Here is a 20,942-nt window from a genome sequence, read left to right as displayed (position 1 = left end):
CAGTGTCTCTGAAGGATGCATGCTGGATGGCAGCGTTTTGCTACCATCCAGCCTGCCATCTCAATGCCGTCCCAGCGTGGGAGAATTCTCCTGCTCAAGCGGTGACGTCATTTGCCAGCACCGCATGCGCAGGAGAATTCTCCCACGCTGTCAGTGACGTGCATGAGGTGAGCTGAGTTCATTGGACATGAACTCGGCTCATCTGGATACCGTCACAGCCAGACACTGAGGAGCTTCACTGAGGAGCTTCTCAGTGTCTGCGGCATGGCAAGCTGGATGGCAGCGTTCTGCTGCGATCCAGCCTGTCATGTCAATGTAGCAGAGCTGGAGCCGTCCTGGGAACCATGGGAAGGTAAGGATGAGGTTGGTTTATTATTTTACTTTTATTGCAGGAGATCGTTGGCTTCAGCTGGAATGGGCGTGACGGTAAGTAGAGTTTAATTTAGAACATTAAAGAATTGTGTCTTTATTTCAATTAAAGGACTTTATTCTGGGTGTTTGTGTTTTTTTTAACTTTCACTATGGGGTTAGTAATGGAGGTGTATTGTGTATTATAGAAGCCTCTCCATTACTAACCTGGGCTTGATGTCAGCTAGCATTATAAGCTGACATCAACCCCAACCCTATTACCCCACTGCCACCGCTACAGGGCAGTGGGAAGAGCGAGGCTAAGTGCCAGAATTGGCGCATCCTATGGATGCGCCATTTCTGGGGCTGCTGACGGCTGGTGTTTCTAGCCTGGGAGGGGGCCAATATTCATGGCACCCTTCCTGGGCTATTAATATCAGCCCCCAGCTGTCTGCCTAGCCCTTGCTAGCTATTAAAATCGGGGGGACCCCACGTAGTTTTTTTTGGGGTCCCCCATTTTAATAGCTAGTAAAGGCTAGGTATTCAGCTGGGGGCTGATATTAGCAGCTTGGGAAGCTCCGTGGGTATTACCCCCTTCCAAGGCTTCAAACATCTGCCCCAGCCGTCTGCTTAACCTCTGCTAGAGACTAAAATTATGGGGAACCCCACGCCAAATTTTTTTTTAATAAATCCTTTATTTTAACACTAAATGACAAGTACAGTAACCAACACTGTCACTGTACTTATTATATATGTGACTGACATGTTTCTATCTATCTAATCTATGTGTGATGCTCTATTCTTTTTGTTCTAAATTGTCGGGTACCGGTGTAGGCCAATGCAGAATTGCCGGCTTTTCATGTTTCACTGTGAGCACTGTTCCCATCCATTTGGGCAATCACTGTACTGCCACAACCACCATGGCTGTGACATTACAGTGAGTGGCAGACAATCCATGCATGATTGGTGCTCTAAATAGAGCCAAATATGTAGGATGGGGACCCGAGCTCCCGCCCGAGCATCTCAAAAGTACTCGGCGAGTGCCGAGCATCTCGAGTACTGAGATGCTAGGGCGAGTACCGAGCAGTGGCGAGCATGCTCGCTCATCACTAGTAACTACCATTGTTAAGAAAACTACAGAAAGGGACAGATGCTAAACATCTAAAATTTTTCTCAAATACAAAAAAAAAAGTAAATTACATTATTTCCATCTTTACAACAGGGCTCTGCTGAGATTCTCTCCTCTGGTGAGGTGGCTGTACTTACTGTGGTGGTGGGTTTAACTCTTTACAGCATCTGGATGGTAAACAGAGAAGTGTGCACAGACCTGGTCAGTATTCAGGGTGAATAAATTAATTCACCGTTTTTGACAGTTTGCTTAAATTGCTTGTCATTGGCATACAAAATTTATTGGGATAGACTATTTGTTTACTTTTCTCAAAAATGCAAAACTTGTGAATTTATCAGTGTATCCTAATAGGTACTGAAGCAGCAAAATGCAAATCTTTCATTTCCTTAACTCCAGCCAAGAGCCTGAACTTTAGTAATATAAAATTATTTTATTTATCAGCCATGTAATAGGATGTCCATGTATACCAAGCAGCCCAGCTAAAGCAGGAGAGCATAGCTGCTTGTGAAGGGTTTATCTCTAAGAGGAGGGCACAGCTGCTTCTAAAGGGTTAACCTATTATATGAGAACATAGCTGCTTCTAAAGGTTTATTCTAGTAGGGGAGGACATGACTGCCTCTGAAAGATTAATGTACTAGAAACACATTGCTGCCTCTAGAGGATAACCTGAACCCTCAGAAGCGATACTGAGGGAAGGCTATGAAAGGGCTTACCTCTGTGTAAGCTGCGTCTAGCCTTCTCCATCAACTTCTTAATATACAGGAATACGCTTACACTACTTCTTATATAACTATATCTAGAAAAAAGTATCACGCTGAAGAAGCAGTTTCATAATTATGTCAAATTAGTGAGGCAGTTGAGAGCTGATTTCAGTCTTTTATTGCAAAATTTGAGATTTTTTTTTAACTTTTGCTAATTATATACTTATATTTGAGAAATGTTTTATATTATGGTTTCCTTTTACTACATGAAGTTTCCCAGGAGGTGGTAGGTCCTCCTTAAAGGAACCTTGTAGGAGCAACTGTTCCACTATTTTATGCCTGAGAGAGTAGTGCGTACTTTTATATCTGCGGTGAACTATGAATCTCAGTCATGCTTCACCACGTCAGACACTGCACTAGGAATTACACAGTATATCATTTTATTTCTGGAGTGTTCTTTTCAAAGGAATTAAGTTGGATGGCTAACTATTCAAAAGCCTATCAATCTCAGTTGGAATTAAAATTTACAGACCTATTTTTATTTTAACTCTTCTAGAACCAATTTATTTTGAGTTTTAGTACTCCATTTTTTTCCTTTTTAAATCTTGCAGTTTTCTTTTTTCTACAAAAAGTATATTTTCCTTATGAATCTACCAATAAAAATGTTTTAAGAGATCCCTGGGGATCATTGACAGGTCCCATGTTGTTTTTTTTAGTAATCAGTGACAAGTCACTGATTCAAGGTTTTTTGCACCACTGAAAGGATCCGGATCAGCATTTTCTCTGATCTGTTAGCTGTGATGTAGGTGTGGCTGTATATTACAAATTAACACCTGACTGTGACTGTAAGAACAAAATGGCAGTACCAAGAGATGACCTTAAATATAACTAAATGTGAAGGTGACAGAACTACTTTTGACACCATGTGGACTAGGACCTTAACCCCTTCATGACGGCGCATTTTCCGTTTTTGCATTTTCATTTTTTGCTCCCCTTCTTCCCAGAGGCAGAACTTTTTTATTTTTCATTCAATATGGCCGTGTGAGGGTTTATTTTTTGCGGGACGAGTTGTACTTTTAAACTCCATCACTGGTTTTACCATATTGTGTACTGGAAAATTGGAAAAAAATTCCAAGTGCAGTGAAATTGCAAAAAAAATGAAATACCACAGTTGTTTTTTTTTTTTACCACGTTCACTGGATGCTAAAACTGACCTGCCATTATTATTCTCCAGGTCATTATGAGTTCGTAGACACCAAACATGTACAGGTTCTTTTTTATTTAAGTGGTGAAAAAAAAATCCAAAGTTTGCTTAAAAAAAAAAAGGCGCCATTTTCTGAGACCCGTAGCGTCTCTATTTTTTGTGATATTGGGCCAGGTGAGAGATTATTTTTTGCTCGCCGAGCTGATGTTTTAATTGATACCATTTTGGGATAAATCTGATGTTTTGATCGCCTGTTATTGCATTTTACTGCAATGTAGCGGTGACCAAAAAAACTTAATTTTGGCGTTTGGAATTTTTTTCTCGCTACGCCGTTTACCGATCGGATTAATTCTTTTTTTATATTGATAGATCAGGCGATTCTGAACGCGGCAATACCAAATATGTGTATGTGTTTTTTTTATTATTATTTTATTTTGAATGGGGAAAAGGGGGGTGATTTAAACTTTTATATTTTTTTATTTTTTTTAATATTTTTAAAAACATTTTTTTTACACTTTTTGCTTGCTTCTATAGTCTCCATAGGAGACTAGAAGCAGCAACTGTTTGATCGCCTCTGCTACGTAGAGGCGATGAGCAGATCACCTCTATGTAGCAGAAATGCTCCTGTGCTATTAGCGCCGACCACTAGGTGGCGCTCATAGCAATCTTTTCATGACAACCACTGGGGTGTGCTGCAGACCCTGGGTTGCCATGCCCACCCATCAGTGACCTGCGATCAAGTGACGGGGTCACCGTTAGGCGGGGTAAGTGACGCGCTGTTAAATGACGCTGTTAGAGATTGACAGCGGCATTTAACTAGTTAACAGCCACGGGTGGATCGTGATTCCACCCGCGGCTGTTGCGGGCACATGTCAGCTGTAAGAATCAGCTGATATGTGCCCGGTTCAGTGCAGGCTCAGCGCCAGAGCCCCCGCTGAACCAGCCTTTCCGACGTGGTGCGGTGATGGAATGAGTTCAAGTTTAATGTTAAAAATAAAAATATTGTAGTTGAACAGAAGAGGATATAAACTACAGGAGTGATATCCTTAAAGGAGTTGTCCACTACTTTCACATTGACGCCCTATCCTTTGTATAGGGCATCAATGTGAAAGTAGTGGACAAGCCCTTTAACATTTTCAGTGATTTTAGAACAGTACCAAGTTTGCTAAAGTAAGTTTGAGACTTTGGTTTTGGCAGCAATCCCTCTCCAGGGCCATCTCAGTCACATCTGGAGAGGATTTCTGAGCTTTCCATCACGCTGCCTTCCCAATTCTAGTATGACTGTCAATCACACACTTTTATTTGGACTTTGTCCTGTCTTTGGTTTTTTCATGTGTTTTCATCCATTCATAGGCCCTAATGTCTCACGAGATTAGGAGTTTGTGATACATTTGATACTTACCAGATGTTAAAGCAGCGTAATTTTCACTCCTGACGGACAAGAATGGTATTAGAGGGAACTTTATTTATTTAATCATTTCAAGTAGATCACATGAAAGGCAAAATATAATATTTTTGATCTACCTATAGTTTTCTAAAAGAAATGTCAGCAGCAACTACAAATTTTTTGAAGATTGGACAGGTATTATTAAAACCAGGCATGCATTTCAGTGCTTAATCAGAGAACAATTCATGGGGCATTTGTATGAGGCTTTAAATCTACACCAGGGTTCACCACTTATCTAAACACTGGTGTATGCAGCCAAATAAGTAGAACCAACAGTTATTTCTACATTTCATCTGGATTTAGTCACAGAAGCCAGAAGATGCTTTGTGCTAATATCATCAAAGATACCCTTAGCTTCTAACTCGTTTAGGATCAGTTTCACATACTTCATGGAAATAATGTTATTTTTCCTGTTGTCAATACAAGTGATTTGAAAATATTTATTAAACTTTTAGGAACACTTAGATACTTATTTAGAATACTTAATAGAAAAATGATTTAGGAATCAAAGTAAATGTAAAGGATAGGATATGACAAGAAGCATAATTATGGGGCTAAAGTCAACTCTAGGCCCAGAAAAATTAGGGACAATGTTACCTCTAAGCTATTGTAGTTACATGGAGGCAGTAAGGGACCTAGGTAGGCATTGCTTCCTCTGAGCTTTGGTGATTCCAAACAATAGCAAATAAATATTGCCATATAGCACCAAATAATTGGTCAAATTTAGCTGGGGTCTTCAATGAATTTATGGTAACATTCTAGCTAAGGGTTCATGTCTGCAACCCCGATGAACTTAATCTCAAAATTCCTAGTGCATAAGGCAGATAAACAGATAATGTAAAAAAATCCCTGGTGGTCTAGGACACAGAAAGTGTTAAGTTCAGAGAAGAGGGTTACAGCGTCTCTATTGATTGGATTCTAATTGCCAAATCCCTTTTCCCCACATAACAATTTACTCTGCTGCCCCAGAGAGTTAACATGAACACGAAGCAGAACTGAGCATTCGTGTGAATAGAGGAGTCTGGAGGGGAGATCTAATATGTACCGTCACCAACACTTCAGGGAAGGAGGGGAATCCATGGCAGTTTTTCTGGTATCATAAAGTCTCAACAGTTGTCAAAAGTAGCATTTAAGAAAAATGTTGTTTTCTGATACTAAAGTGTAGTGCAATCATGCAGTAAAATTGTTTGCTTTAGGGTATGTGCCCAAGATCAGGAAATGCTGCGGGTTTGACGATGCAACTTTATGCAGCGTCAAACCCGCAGCGGACAGATGTTACAGCATAGTGGATGGATTTGTAGAAATCCCATGTCCACTATGCGTCTGTGGGCACCTGCGGATCACTCACAGAAACTGACATGTGGCGCATCTTTCAGACCCACAGCATATCAATTTCTCTTGGGGGTCCACATATGGACTTTCCCCATAGACTAACATCAATGAAGAAAGTCCGCATGTGAAAAAAAAAATTTGCGGCAGTTCATTTGCATAATGAGGGGGGAAGCCGTGCAGCTGTTCTGCAGCGTCGGGGCCACAGCGGCTCCTCATCGTGGGCACATACCCTTAAGGTTCCAGAAGACATACTCATCATCTTATATACTGCTCTACATATTTCCTCATGATTACAAGTACATTCTAAAAGTATTCTATTTCTAGCTCAACCTTTTAAGTGCAGTTAATGTCTGTACCAAAAACACCTCTGTGAACCAATTAGTGCTATGTCTAAGATATCTTTCCAGATTTTGGAAAGATCTTTGACATATCTTCTTTGATTCTTGAAATTAGAAACTATCCTCTGAAAAATGATTTCCATGTGCAGCTGAGAAGCTATTTGTGCAAGTTCTTTTATATCAATACTTGTAAGAAGTTCATTTATCCGGGAGAGTAACTATAGGAGGTGAAGAGGTAGCTGACTCACCTAGGCCATGTAACCAAAGGAGGTCCAAAATCTTTTCTTCCACATAAGTGGACAACACCAATACTATGTAGGGCATATAGTGCATGCAGGCCCTATTACAGATTTTGCATTTGGGCTCTGAAACTGCAAGCTCTGCCTCTACATTTATGACATCAGTGTCCACATACACCAACAAGGATTTAATCTCACCAAAGTTTGCATATGAGAATTCAGCTCTTTCATTTTACTGCTATAAATTATTTTATGCATAGTTATACAACCAAATCATAAGTACATGACTAAACTATTCATACAAATGTGAAGATATTTCACTGTACAAGGCAAACTCAATAATAGAAACTTCCATTATTCAAGAAACACAAAGACTTGTTTCTGCTGCTCTTCCACATAGTCGCATATATTTACAGAATTTTCACACTAAATTTGTAATTTACAATACATACGGATTATATATACATGCTAAATGGGTTTTATGGGCACACAGAACAGATTATTAAAGCATTAGAAAGACCATCAGAAGTGAAGCAGCGCCACAATTTTCTTGCCATTAAAAAGCTGTTCTGTCCCTGAGCTGTCTTATCTGGTGACGTGACCTCCAGCCCATTATTACCTGCTATAGTCCCTTCACAGCACAGGGATTTCCTGTGTGTACTTTAAATGGCTCAGCCAATCTGTTGTGTGCTCTGAATGGTGATGTCATGGAGAGTGTGGCTTTTGATACTCGACAAGTTTAGAGTGACTGGAGATGTGCACAGGGAAGGAGAGCACATTGTAGGCTCTGCATAGTAATCTTATCAATTTGTTACTTTAGCCAGAATGGTGTTGGGCTTCCAGAGTGCTAGATTATATTATAATATATGATGATATAATATTAATTGTTCCCCTACAGTACACTGAGCCAGTCAATGTCAGCACATGTAACATTACTGACTGCAGGTGAGTCTCATACTAGGTGAAGTGGAAGTATTAGGATGGTGAAACTGTAGTTTTATCCATCTTAAAGGGGTTGTCCACTACTAGGACAACCCCTTTTTGTCCTGAATGTTTGCCACCGTGAAAATAAAAAGTCTTATACTCATCTCCTGTCCCGGTCACCTTTCCGCTCGTGTTCCCGGAGCTCATGTGCGATTGTTATGACATGTGAGCCTTCTGCCCAATCAGCACCTTTGGACTTATTAGTAATCAAGAGAAAGTGAGTGGCCAGCCGCAGCTCTCACTTCCTCTTTATTACATCCAAAGGCGGAGATAGTGATGCCAGCACTGTTTGAGTGGAGGGCTCACTTGTCATAACAACCGCGCATGAGCCCCGGGAACGCGAGTGCCAACAACGCTAGAATGGAGCTGGTATTGGAGATAAGTACAAGTGTTTTTATTTTCACTGAGGCAAACATTCAGATAGAGAAGGGATTGTCCTAGCAGTGGACAACCCCTTTAAGATGATATAGGCATCTCTAAATGTTACACTGTAGGTGGAGTGGGTAGACTCTGATGATGGGAGTATGTATGTTGTGAGAAAGATATAGCTATGCCTCTTGGGAAATGTAATCTAGAGGTAAAAAGGGAGGCTGGCAGGAAGTTCAGGATGTAAACAATAACCACAAAAAAGCTGCAGTGGGGTGAAAGCGAACTAAAAATCAAAAACAGAGGTAATGGGGAATGGGGAAGTTTAATTTTTTTATGCCCGGAATACCCCTTTAAGTAGTTTTCCAATATTAGAAAAAAAAGTCTAAAAAAAATTAGCTGCAATATCAAACATAACCCATGGACAATTGTGGCGCTGCTTGTAAAAAAGAGGTAGATCTTTTTTCTTAACCCTGGAAAGTTGTAGCTCTTTAAACCATTGTATGCATGCTCATGCAGAAGCTGAGCACTTCTGCATAGTTTATAGAACAGTTGGTGGGGATCTCAGGACTTGGATCCCGCATATGCACTGTTTAAGGTACTATGACATTTAAAAAACATGCCTCTTGGGAAATGTAATCTAAAGGCAAAAAGGGAGGCTGGCAGGAAGTTCAGGATGTAAACAATAACCACAAAAAAAAGCTGCAGTGGGGTGAAAGCAAACTAAAAATCCAAAAGAGGTAATGGGGAATGGGGAATTTTAATTTTTGTATGCCCGGAATACCCCTTTAAGTAGTTTTCCAATATTAGAAAAAAAAGTCTAAAAAAATGAGCTGCAGTATCAAACATAACCCATGGACAATTGTGGCGCTGCTTGTAAAAAAGAGGTAGATCTTTTTTCTTAACCCTGGAAAGTTTTAGCTCTTTAAACCATTGTATGCATGCTCATGCAGAAGCTGAGCACTTCTGCATAGTTTATAGAACAGTTGGTGGGGATCTCAGGACATGGATCCCCCCATATGCACTGTTTAAGGTATTATGACATTTAAAAAACATACAAAAGCTCAGTTACACTTCAGTGCAACTGAGTTATGTGCTTTTCTAAGATCTGAAAATACAAGCTAAGGTGCATGCATGGAACTGAAATATTTTGCTATTAAAGTATTTCATCAAACTTACCGTGCATTTGTTTGGTTTCTCTCCAGAGTGGACCCGCATGTGAATGAGAAGTTTATAACGAGCATTAAATGGCTTGTATCTTCGGGGACATCCTGCCCAAAAACAAGCAAAGTCCTCCCCTTTCCGTTGATCTATATGAACCTTTTCTATGTGCCTTACAAGTTCCTCCTGCTGATCATATAAAGCACTGCAGTCAATCCACCTGCAGCAATGCTTACCATTATAATCATCTATTTCTCCTTCTTCTTCTAGTAAGGGAACCTGTCCAGGAGGTGGGAGTGAGAGCTGGTGGGACGGGTTTAAAAGTTCATGTTGATGCATGTGTTGATGGACATGATAAGGCGGCGGTGGACCTTGATGGGCAGGAGTTGCTGTGAGAGGAAGAGAAGACTGTGAAGTAATGTCCATTGTGCCACCTAAGTAATCATCCAACCTTTCACTCTTTAAAACCCCAATTGTTTGTCCTTCATTTAGTCCAACATTGTGTCGAACTACCATATTGTTCATGGCATCAGCTTGCAGACTGGTTTGTTCCAACTGCTGCATGCGCTGATATTCAGTCACATTCTCTGGAAGTGACACATTATCATTGATCGCTAAAAGGCTTTTCTGGGAGTTTGATCCAGCACATGTTGGAGGAATATAGCTACCTCTGACGCCTAAAAAATGCCCATAAACTTCTGGTTGAGGTGAGATGGTTGCCGGGGAAGCTCTTGACCCATTTATGTAGGCAACTAACGAGGTTGGTGAAGTGCGTATAATAGTATTGAAATCAATTCCTATACCATCAGACAAAGGAGACAAGGAAAGAGCTCTTTTCTTTGACCGTGCTGAATATGATCTTGGAGAAGAATGTCTAGGACTAGGATAGGGAGAAGAGTTATTTTCCATGCCAAACAGATACGAGGGCAATGAATTTGAGACACTGTTATTGGACATAGAAGTTCCTGGAAGGATGCTTAGTAGATCTCCGGGTTCGCTACTGTTTTGAGATCCATGGTTAGAAGCATGAACTCTATATCCATGGGACCATTCCTGTTTAACGCTCATTGTAGAATGACTTTCTGTTAGGCTTAAAGTTGTAGAGGCAAGTGACTCACGTGACATTAGAGATCTAAGTGGAGGAAAAAATAGGAAATATATGACACAGACTGCCAAAGAAAGATAAATTCATCAAGCACAATTATAAAAGTATACTTTCTACATAAGACTGGTTATTGTTTGAGCTCTGTCACATGGGGAAGTGTTTGCTTCCCATGGATCACAATACATAGTAAATTAGGAAAAGTGGCAGCGGAAACAATGTGTTCTTGCTTACATATAAATCTCTATCAATTAATCAGTCTAATTAAATAAATTATTACTATACAAACAACCATAGTGTTAATTTAACAGATTAGTATTTTTTGGCAAGACTGTGTTGTAAGTCAATCAGTGTAAACAAGACATTTTTTAACCCCTTAGTGACCTGGCCTGCATGGACCTAAATTACCTGCCAATTTCTTTTTCTTTTTGCCTCTCCTCTTTCCAACAGTTATATATTTTTTTCATTTACTTGGCTGTAGTTTTAGAGCTGTTTTGAAATACATATAAATTATTATATGCAAATTTTTGATTTAGGTGGTTTTTTTTAAGATTCTTTTTTAACTGTTCAATAAGAACACACATACAGTGGTGGCCAAAAGTATTGGCACCCCTGCAATTCTGTCAGATAATACTCTGTTTCTTCCTGAAAATGATTGCAATCACAAATTCTTTGGTATTATCTTAATTTAATTTGTCTTCAATGAAAAAACACAAAAAGAATTGTCCTAAAGCCAAATTGGATATAATTCCACACCAAACCTAAAAAAGGGGGTGGACAAAAGTATTGGCACTGTTTGAAAAATCATGTGATGCTTCTCTAATTCGTGTAATTAACAGCACCTGTAACTTACCTGTGGCACCTAACAGGTGTTGGCAATAACTAAATCACACTTGCAGCCAGTTAACATGGATTAAAGTTGACTCAACCTCTGTCCTGTGTCCTTGTGTGTAACACATTGAGCATGGAGAAAAGAAAGAAGACCAAAGAACTGTCTGAGGACTTGAGAAAACAAATTGTGAGGAAGCATGAGCAATCTCAAGGCTACAAGTCCATCTCCAAAGACCTGAATGTTCCTGTGTCTTCCGTGCGCAGTGTCATCAAGAAGTTTAAAGCCCATGGCACTGTGGCTAACCTCCCTAGATGTGGACGAAAAAGAAAAATTGACGAGAGATTTCAACGCAAGATTGTGCGGATGGTGGATAAAGAACCTCGACTAACATCCAAACAAGTTCAAGCTGCCCTGCAGTCCGAGGGTACAACAGTGTCAACCCGTACTATCCGTCAGCGTCTGAATGAAAAGGGACTGTATGGTAGGATACCCAGGAAGATCCCACTTCTTACCCAGAGACATAAAAAAGCCAGGCTGGAGTTTGCCAAAACTTACCTGAGAAAGCCTAAAACGTTTTGGAAGAATGTTCTCTGGTCAGATGAGACAAAAGTAGAGCTTTTTGGGAAAAAGCATCAACATAGAGTGTACAGGAAAAAAAAAGAGGCATTCAAAGAAAAAAACACGGTCCCTACAGTCAAACATGGCGGAGGTTCCCTGATGTTTTGGGGTTGCTTTGCTGCCTCTGGCACTGGACTGCTTGACCGTGTGCATGGCATTATGAAGTCTGAAGACTACCAACAAATTTTGCAGCATAATGTAGGGCCCAGTGTGAGAAAGCTGGGTCTCCCTCAGAGGTCATGGGTCTTCCAGCAGGATAATGACCCAAAACACACTTCCAAAAGCACTATAAAATGGTTTGAGAGAAAGCACTGGAGACTTCTAAGGTGGCCAGCAATGAGTCCAAACGTGAATCCCATAGAACACCTGTGGAGAGATCTCAAAATGGCAGTTTGGAGAAGGCGCCCTTCAAATATCAGGGACCTGGAGCAGTTTGCCAAAGAAGAATGGTCTACAATTCCAGCAGAGCATTGTAAGAAACTCATTGATGGTTACCGGAAGCGGTTGTTCACAGTTATTTTGGCTAAAGGTTGTGCAACCAAGTATTAGGCTGAGGGTGCCAATACTTTTGTCTGGCCCATTTTTGGAGTTTTGTGTGAAATGATCAATGATTTGATTTTTGATTCATTCTCTTTTGCGTTTTTTCCTTGCAAGCAAATTAAATGAAGAGAATAATACCAAAGAATTTGTGATTGCAATCATTTTCAGGAAGAAACTGAGTATTATCTGACAGAATTGCAGGGGTGCCAATACTTTTGGCCACCACTGTAAGTCATTGGTAGAGCTGATCTAGGTTTACTAGGACCTAGCAAATCTGGTATACCCAGAGATCAAGCTAACATACTGCTCACTATGCTCTATATTTGGCAGAAGAAAAGACAGAAGTGGTAATAAACGACTGCTGTTTTTTTCTCCAGTCCTGGGCTGTGTCTGATAGTAAGGGATTGAACCCACTGTTGCTATATTGCAGGAGCTTTAGCCTTAAGGCATAAATTTACAATGACTTGGGATTTAAATTTATGGCACTTGGATGTTATGGGATTAATGTTATAGTTTCCTTAGTTGGTAAGAGAAAATGGCTTGATGACGGTTTTAATAAAACAGACAATGATCAGAAGACAGCAAAATACAGTTAAGGTCTCAATAATTTCAATTGGCAATGCCAATCTCCTTATCAAGAATTCAGAAGCAGGCAACTTCATGACAATATATAAATATTGAGAAAACTCAAAAAAAAACACCTCTTAGAGAAGACCACACCCAATCTTTTCCACCTTTTTTGTAATGGATTTTCAATTGCCATATACTGTCTTTTCTATATATTTGTCCTTTTATATGCAAATATCACTCATCTAGAGGTCTATTTCCACTGAAATTTGGTTGGTCACTGCTAAGAGATAAAAGGTATAAATATATAAATGACAATAGAAATCTAGTAGTTTTGAACATGTCTTTTAAGGTTAAAGTTGTGAACACATCATCCAGTGTGTCATGAGCTTGAACATACAGTATCTACATGGCTTCATCCATCTGATTTAAGAGAGTATATCTTATCATTTGCTAAGCTGCTATGCATTGATATACCAATTACTGCGTGGAATATCATAAGGAAGTACGCTATTACAAGCAGAAGTATACACTGAGAAAAATGTATACTGTAGCAAAAATCGTCTTAAATATACATCTGAAAATACTTCTGACCCTTAAGCCTAATATTAGGCAGTCTGAACTGAGCTTTATGTTGTATTTCAGAATCTTTTAATCTACACTCCAGCATTCATCATTGACTCCATAATCATTCAAAGTGTTTATATGCTAGTTTGAAGCTGTAAAGTCTAATAACAAGTACCATAAAGCTTGTTTCAACACTTTGAGACAACACGTAATTCTAGTAAAAAATAAGAAATTGTCAACCATATAAGCCTCCCTTGTGCAAATGTCTCCTTTCTCCTTTCAATAGAAATGATTATGGCTGGCAGTTTGGGAAATAAAAAGTAAGACTGGACATGATGGAAAAAATTTTGTTCAGTATGTTAGTGAAATTATGTCTAGTATACTAAAAAACATTCGCCTAAACGGGTAAGAACCCGTCTTGTCATATCATCTAAGGAAAGGTTATATTGTTACAACATTGTACTCACATATATTTTGTCATTTGTCTCAGGCCAGGTACATGGACTGATCGCCTATTCACCAAATAAAAGTGCTCATACCCCTTAGCTAAGCAAATGTTTGACTGACAGTTATCTATATCTTATCTACCAATACACAAATAAAATGAGCGTTTGAATTCAAACCACTTGATTATTATCTTCCCCAGTATTTGTCCCTGGAGAGTCAAGAGGCCCCCATGCACAGCAGACCGGTCTCATTATGTCAGCTATAATGTTTGCTTGTGATGTGCACATAATTCAGGCAATTCTGCTTTTCTAAGGCTGGTATTACACATTAGATGGCTGTCGGAGAAACTATGATTCGACCAATCGTTCGGCTGACAGATATCTCGCCGACACAGGAGCACTTGCTCAGCTGAGCCACCGAATGGCACGTCGGCTTATCTCAGAGAGAACAATGCCATCGGAGGTCCAAAATTTGACGTGTGCGATCGACATCTCTTCCAACCAACAGTCAGCCGGTGGCTCCATTCAACTCAGACTGTCACCCGAACCCTTCAATTTTGGTGGATTCAGCCGACATTAGTCTAATGTGTATGAGGGCCTTAAGAGATTACTGTTCCTTTATACAAAAGATTAAGTAACCATTTTTGTCCCATTAGTGCTATGATATTTCTGTATTTGTGCCCAGTCAAGAAAACACCGATGTCACAGAAATTATGGAATGTATGGAATGCTCTTAATGTACCATATATTTCTTGTTTCATTCAAGAAATGCAAAATTGAAACATTTTTGTAAAGACGCTACACATTTTTTTTGTGTGGGGGGGGTGGCTACATATATTTCCATGTAAGCTTTATTTGGTCAGCTATTGTAGTTTAAAGCATTATCCTAATATCTAACGTACAGATATTAAAAAAGTGATTACTGACCAAGGATCATAAAGAATTAATTTTTTTAAAGGGGTTGTCCAGTACTTTTATATTGTTGGCCTTTTATTATTTATTTATAAAGCACTGTTTATTCCATGGTGCTGTGCATGTGAATAGGGTTTACATACAAAACAAATTTATAAATTACAATGAACAAACTAGCATTGACAGACTGGTATAGAGGTGGAGATGACCCTTTCTTCATGGGATTACAGTCTACTGGGTTATGTAGAATACAGTAAACGAGAACCACCGAATGATAGGTCCAATAAGGCAAAAGATACATAAATAGCTTTTATTATCGTAAAGGCAACACGTGGCACTACATGCAAAAGGAAAAACCGCATTGCAGTGTCCAAACATAAACATAAATCATACAGTAGAAGTTACATCATGAGCTGCATTGAAACATACAGATAGTAGTACAACAGGTGTACATGTCAGACTGAGTGCTGAAGCTCTATATAACATATGGTGAATATCACCTAGAAGTCCAGGAACGAAAACAAATGTCAGGCCAACTCATAAATATAAAGGTACTATGTGCACCATCATTGTGACCATACCCATATCAAATGCATCTGGACAGTCAATGCTAAATAAACAAGTGACAGCGTATAGTCAATCAGAATGTAAATAATATACCTGTGTCTACAGCAGCTTATGTGAATGGCACCATGCGGCAAACCCCGACGCGCGTTTCGGTCAACAAGTCCTTCGTCAGTTGGACGGTACCCCCTGACGAAGGACTTGTTGTCCGAAACGCGCGTCGGGGTTTGCCGCATGGTGCCATTCACATAAGCTGCTGTAGACACAGGTATATTATTTACATTCTGATTGACTATACGCTGTCACTTGTTTATTTAGCATTGACTGTCCAGATGCATTTGATATGGGTATGGTCACAATGATGGTGCACATAGTACCTTTATATTTATGAGTTGGCCTGACATTTGTTTTCGTTCCTGGACTTCTAGGTGATATTCACCATATGTTATATAGAGCTTCAGCACTCAGTCTGACATGTACACCTGTTGTACTACTATCTGTATGTTTCAATGCAGCTCATGATGTAACTTCTACTGTATGATTTATGTTTATGTTTGGACACTGCAATGCGGTTTTTCCTTTTGCATGTAGTGCCACGTGTTGCCTTTACGATAATAAAAGCTATTTATGTATCTTTTGCCTTATTGGACCTATCATTCGGTGGTTCTCGTTTACTGTATGTTTGTTACCGAATGGTCTGCCATTCCCTATTGGTCCATATATTTTAGCACTCGATATAGGTTAGACCAGGCCAATCTACGGGTGATAGTATGGTCTGTGTCTTGTGCTTCGTAGTTCAGTGTTTTTTTGCCTGGGTTATGTAGAAGGAGGCAGTAGGTCAAGGGGTTGTAGCAGCTCAAGGGGTAGGGAGGTGGCAGCAGGATTATTGCAGTCGGGTACTGCACATCTGCCTCTATTCAAATTAATAGGGCTGATTCTGGAGATCTCCACTAGGGCCAATATACATTTGATGAAGCTGTGCTGTTTCGTTCCACAACTGATCACATCAGACCACCACTAGTGATCAGCGGGGGTGCTGGGTGTTGTACCCTCGTCGATGTAATATTGATGACCTATCCTAAGAATAGGCCATCAAGTACTGGGCAATTCCTTTAAGTACTTATAATCTTTAAGTATTATAGGAAAATCCTAGAGTTTTTCAGAGAATTTGGGATTTTCCTCTCTTAACTGAAAATATTAATATAGTCATTATATGAGATTTAATGCATATCCTATCATAAAAAATCAGAACATCATGGCACAATAAAAAAAAACCTTCTGATGCTTCGCTATACTTTTGAACATAAATTACATAAGCAAATCTTATAATACCTCAATATTATAGAATCAAATTACTTCCAACATATTACACAATAATGGCACAAAACAATATGATGCTGTTTAATAATGTGAACTAGGCAAGGATTAAAAGCAACAGTGATAGCGATATTTAGGTCAGTTACAAGTGTATATTTTTATGTGACTTTTTTCAGGAAAGTCCCCTGAAGACCAAGTGACTTGTATTCGATTGTCACAATATGTCTTTTGGCAATATAGAGCAGCTTGTTAAAGAATAATGTACAGGCTCTTTCTTTTGCCTTGTTTATTATTGTTTCAGGTAAAGTGCCATTTTAGACATTATTGCATTTGCGTCTATTTTTCTCAAGGTTTTAGTGCTTTGTGTCTTTTTTTTGTTTGTGCATTATGTGTTTGCTTGTTTCTTTATATTTACCATTGTGGGTTTGGGGGTGTCCAGATGTTTTGATCTGATTCATCAATTGCAACTTTTCAAAAAGTCGCAAAATTTGTCACAAATGTACTCCAGTCCCCAGTCCCCTGCTTTTGCTAAACAGTTGCAAAAAAGTTTAAAACAAAAATAAATCACATAACATCCTTTACTTTGCATAAAATTCATGAATCGTGTGCGCAATTTTATAGAATTTGATGCAAAAAATACAAGTCAGCGAATATAAGTCAAAAGGAGAAAAGTGACTTTAAAAAATTGCGAATGATGAATCTGTGTTTATAGTTCTCATGATGTCTCTGGCTTTAAAGTGGAGTCTCATCGCTTTGATTTGCTCCACTCTAAATCCTGACGAATCCTGCTAAAGTGATAAATTACATAGTCCAGTGTAATCCTATGTGATGCAGCATTATACTACAGATACTCATTGTATTCTATGTGATACAACTTTTTATGTCACCTCTGTTTCCTGCTAGGGTTAGGTTTCTCCCTGTGAGTTTTTAGAAACAGGAGGCAGGCAGAAAAGGTTGAAGCTGTATCATATAGAAAATACTAGAGATTCTGCATACAGAACTGACGAACAACAATGGAAAACACTAAGACTGGGTCTCAGTTAACAGTGGGGTACCACAGGGGTCAGTATTGGGCCCCCTTCTTTTTAACATATTTATTAATGACCTTGTAGGGGGCATACAGAGTAATATTTCAATATTTGCAGATGACACTAAACTCTGCAGGGTAATCAATACAGAGGGGGACAATTTTATATTACAGGAGGATCTATGTAAACTAGAAGCTTGGGCTGATAAATGGCAAATGAGCTCTAATGGGGATAAATGTAAGGTAATGCACTTGGGCAGAGGAAATAAAATGTATAATTATATGCTTAATTGTAAAACACTGGGCAAAACTGTAACTGTAAAAGACCTGGGTGTATTGGTGGACGACAAGCTCACGTTTAGTGGCCAGTGTCAGGCAGCTGCTGCAAAGGCAAATAAAATAATGGGGTGCATTAAAAGAGGTATAGATGCTCATGAGGAGAACATAATTTTACCTCTATACAAGTCATTAGTGCGAACACACTTAGAATACTGTGTACAGTTCTGGTCTCCGGTGTATAAGAAAGACATAGCTGAACTAGAGCGGGTGCAGAGAAGAGCGACCAACGTTATTAGAGGACTGGGGGGTCTGCAATACCAAGACAGGTTATTACACTTGGGGTTATTTACTGTGGAAAAAAGAAGGCTTAGGGGTGATCTTATTACTATGTACAAGTATATGAGGGGACAGTACAAAGACCTTTCTACTGATCTTTTTACTCTGAGGCCAGAGACGGGGACAAGGGGGCATCTTCTACGTCTGGAGGAAAGAAGGTTTAATCATAATCACAGACAGGGACTCTTTGCTGTAAGAGCAGTGAGACTATGGAACTCTCTGCTGCATGATGTTGTAATGAGTGATTCACTATTAAAATTTAAGAAGGGCATGGATGCCTTTCTTGAAAAGTCTAATATTACAGGTTATATATACTAGATTCCTTGATAGGGCGTTGATCCAGGGAACTAGTCTGATTGTCATATGGAGTCGGGAAGGAATTTTTTTCCTCAATGTGGAGTTTAGTGTTTGCCACATGTTTTTTTTGCCTTCCTCTGGATCAACATGTTAGGCTATCGGTTGAACTAGATGGACTTAGTCTTCCTTCAACCTTAAAAACTATGTTACTATGTAATAAAGAAAGCGTGAGACAGAGACTTTTTATAATTGCAGCTAATTATTGTAAAAAATCATCTATTATCTCACTGCTCTTTTATACACTGTGTGCAGAATTATTAGGCAAGTTGTATTTTAGAGGATTATTTTTATTATTGATCAACAACTATAAGACTCATAAATATTCAAGCTTAATATTTTTGGAAGTTGGAGTGTTTTTTTTTTAGATTTGGCTATCTTAGGAGGATATCTGTTTGTGCAGGTAACTATTACTGTGCAGAATTATTAGGCAACTTAATAAAAAACAAATATAATCCCATGTCACTTGTTTATTTTCGCCGGGTAAACCAATATCAGTGCACAAAATGTAGAAATAAACATTTCTGACATGCAAAAACAAAAACTAAAAATTAGTGATCAATATAGCCTCCTTTCTTTATGATGACACTCAACAGCCTTCCATCCATAGATTCTGTCAGTTGCTTGATCTGTTTTCGATAAACATTGCGTTCAGCAGCCACCACAGCCTCCCAGACACTGTTCCGAGAGGTGTACTGTTTTCCCTCCCTGTAGATCTCACATTTTATGATGGACCACAGGTTCTCTTTTGGGTTCAGATCAGGTGAACAAGGGGGCCATGTCATTATTTTTTCTTCTTTTAGACCTTTACTGGCCAGCCACGCTGTGGAGTAGTTGGATGCACGTGATGAAGCATTGTTCTGCATGAAAATCATGTTTTTCTTGAACGATACCGACTTCTTCCTGTACCACTGCTTGAAGAAGTTGTCTTCCAGAAACTGGCAGTAGGTCTGGGAGTTGAGCTTCACTCCATCCTCAACCCGAAAAGGTCCCACAAGTTTATCTTTGCTGGAGTCTGAGTCGGAGTGGAGCTCTCCGCCCTTTACTGATCCAGCCTCTGGCCCATCCATCTGGCCCATCAAGAGTCACTCTCATTTCATCAGTCCATAAAACCTTTGAAAAATCAGTCTTAAGATATTTCTTGGCCCATTCTTGACGTTTTATCTTATGTTTCTTGTTCAAAGGTGGTCGTTTTTCAGCCTTCCTTACCTTGGCCATGTCCCTGAGTATCGCACACCTTGTGCTTTTTGATACTCCAGTAACGTTGCAGCTCTGAAATATGGCAAAACTGGTGGCGAATGGCATCTTGGCAGCTTCACGCTTGATTTTCCTCAATTCATGGGAAGTTATTTTGCGCCTTTTTTGGCCAACACGCTACTTGCGACCCTGTTGGCTATTTGCCATGAAACGCTTGATTGTTCGGTGATCACGCTTCAAAAGTTTGGAAATTTCAAGACTGCTGCATCCCTCTGCAAGACATCTCACAATTTTGGACTTTTCAGAGCCCGTCAAATCTCTCTTCTGACCCATTTTGCCAAAGGAAAGGAAGTTGCCTAATAATTAAGCACACCTTATATATGGTGTTGATGTCATTAGTCAACACACCTCCTCATTACAGAGATGTGACGCGCCCCCTCGGCCGTGGGGTACCCGGTGCCGGGCCGGTAGATGCTGGGGGATGTAGTCACAGTGGCGGTGACCCGGTCCGTGACCCAGGGCGGTCAATCCAAGGGGAATTATATATGGGTTTTATTAAATAGTCTGACTACGCCACCTGTGGAGTGCGGCTAAAGGGGGCCGCCGCTGCGGAACAGTCCTCTGAAGCTGATGGTTTGGCAGCAAGGGTGGTATAACTCCCCACAGGAAGAGTTAGCTTCAGGGCAGTGCGTGGATGATGGTGGTTGTGCAGGTTGTGCTGGGTGCTGTAGTGCAGTAAGGGATGGCGCAGCAAGGAACACAGAGACAAGATAGTGCAGTCCCAGGGTCTTTACTCACAGTTGTTGCTTTCCAAGTTATAACTGCAGATCATGACTTCCCACGTCGTGCTGTGCGTACTTAGTGAGGGGCTCAGTGCACCCTCAGGTATTTCCAGAGCACTTAACAGGACCCCTTTCTATGTGCCTTCCTCAGCCGTCTTCCTGCGCTGGCTCTCACCCTCCTGCCCTGCTCCTCACAGTCAGTGTCCCAAGCCGGTGGCCTCGGGTCTTGGCGGGCGACCTGCAGTCCCCTGGG

At 40.0% G+C, this 20,942-nt stretch overlaps 1 protein-coding gene across 1 annotated transcript in view; it reads right to left on the bottom strand.

The window, feature by feature from the left end:
* Window positions 1-20,942, bottom strand: part of GLIS3 (GLIS family zinc finger 3) — a 517,803-nt gene that overhangs the window by 346,063 nt on the left and 150,798 nt on the right. The window contains exon 4 of the mRNA XM_073669184.1: window positions 9,268-10,381. Coding sequence (XP_073525285.1) covers window positions 9,268-10,381 — 1,114 coding nt within the window. The remainder of the gene's footprint in view (window positions 1-9,267; window positions 10,382-20,942) is intronic.

The sequence above is a fragment of the Phyllobates terribilis genome, unplaced genomic scaffold (genome assembly GCF_046119375.1).
Source record: "Phyllobates terribilis strain yellow unplaced genomic scaffold, ASM4611937v1 Scaffold_1__5_contigs__length_1240528914, whole genome shotgun sequence".
NCBI lineage: Eukaryota > Metazoa > Chordata > Amphibia > Anura > Dendrobatidae > Phyllobates > Phyllobates terribilis.
The sequence above is the reverse complement of the archived record's forward strand: the minus strand, read 5'-3'. Positions and strand labels throughout refer to the sequence as shown.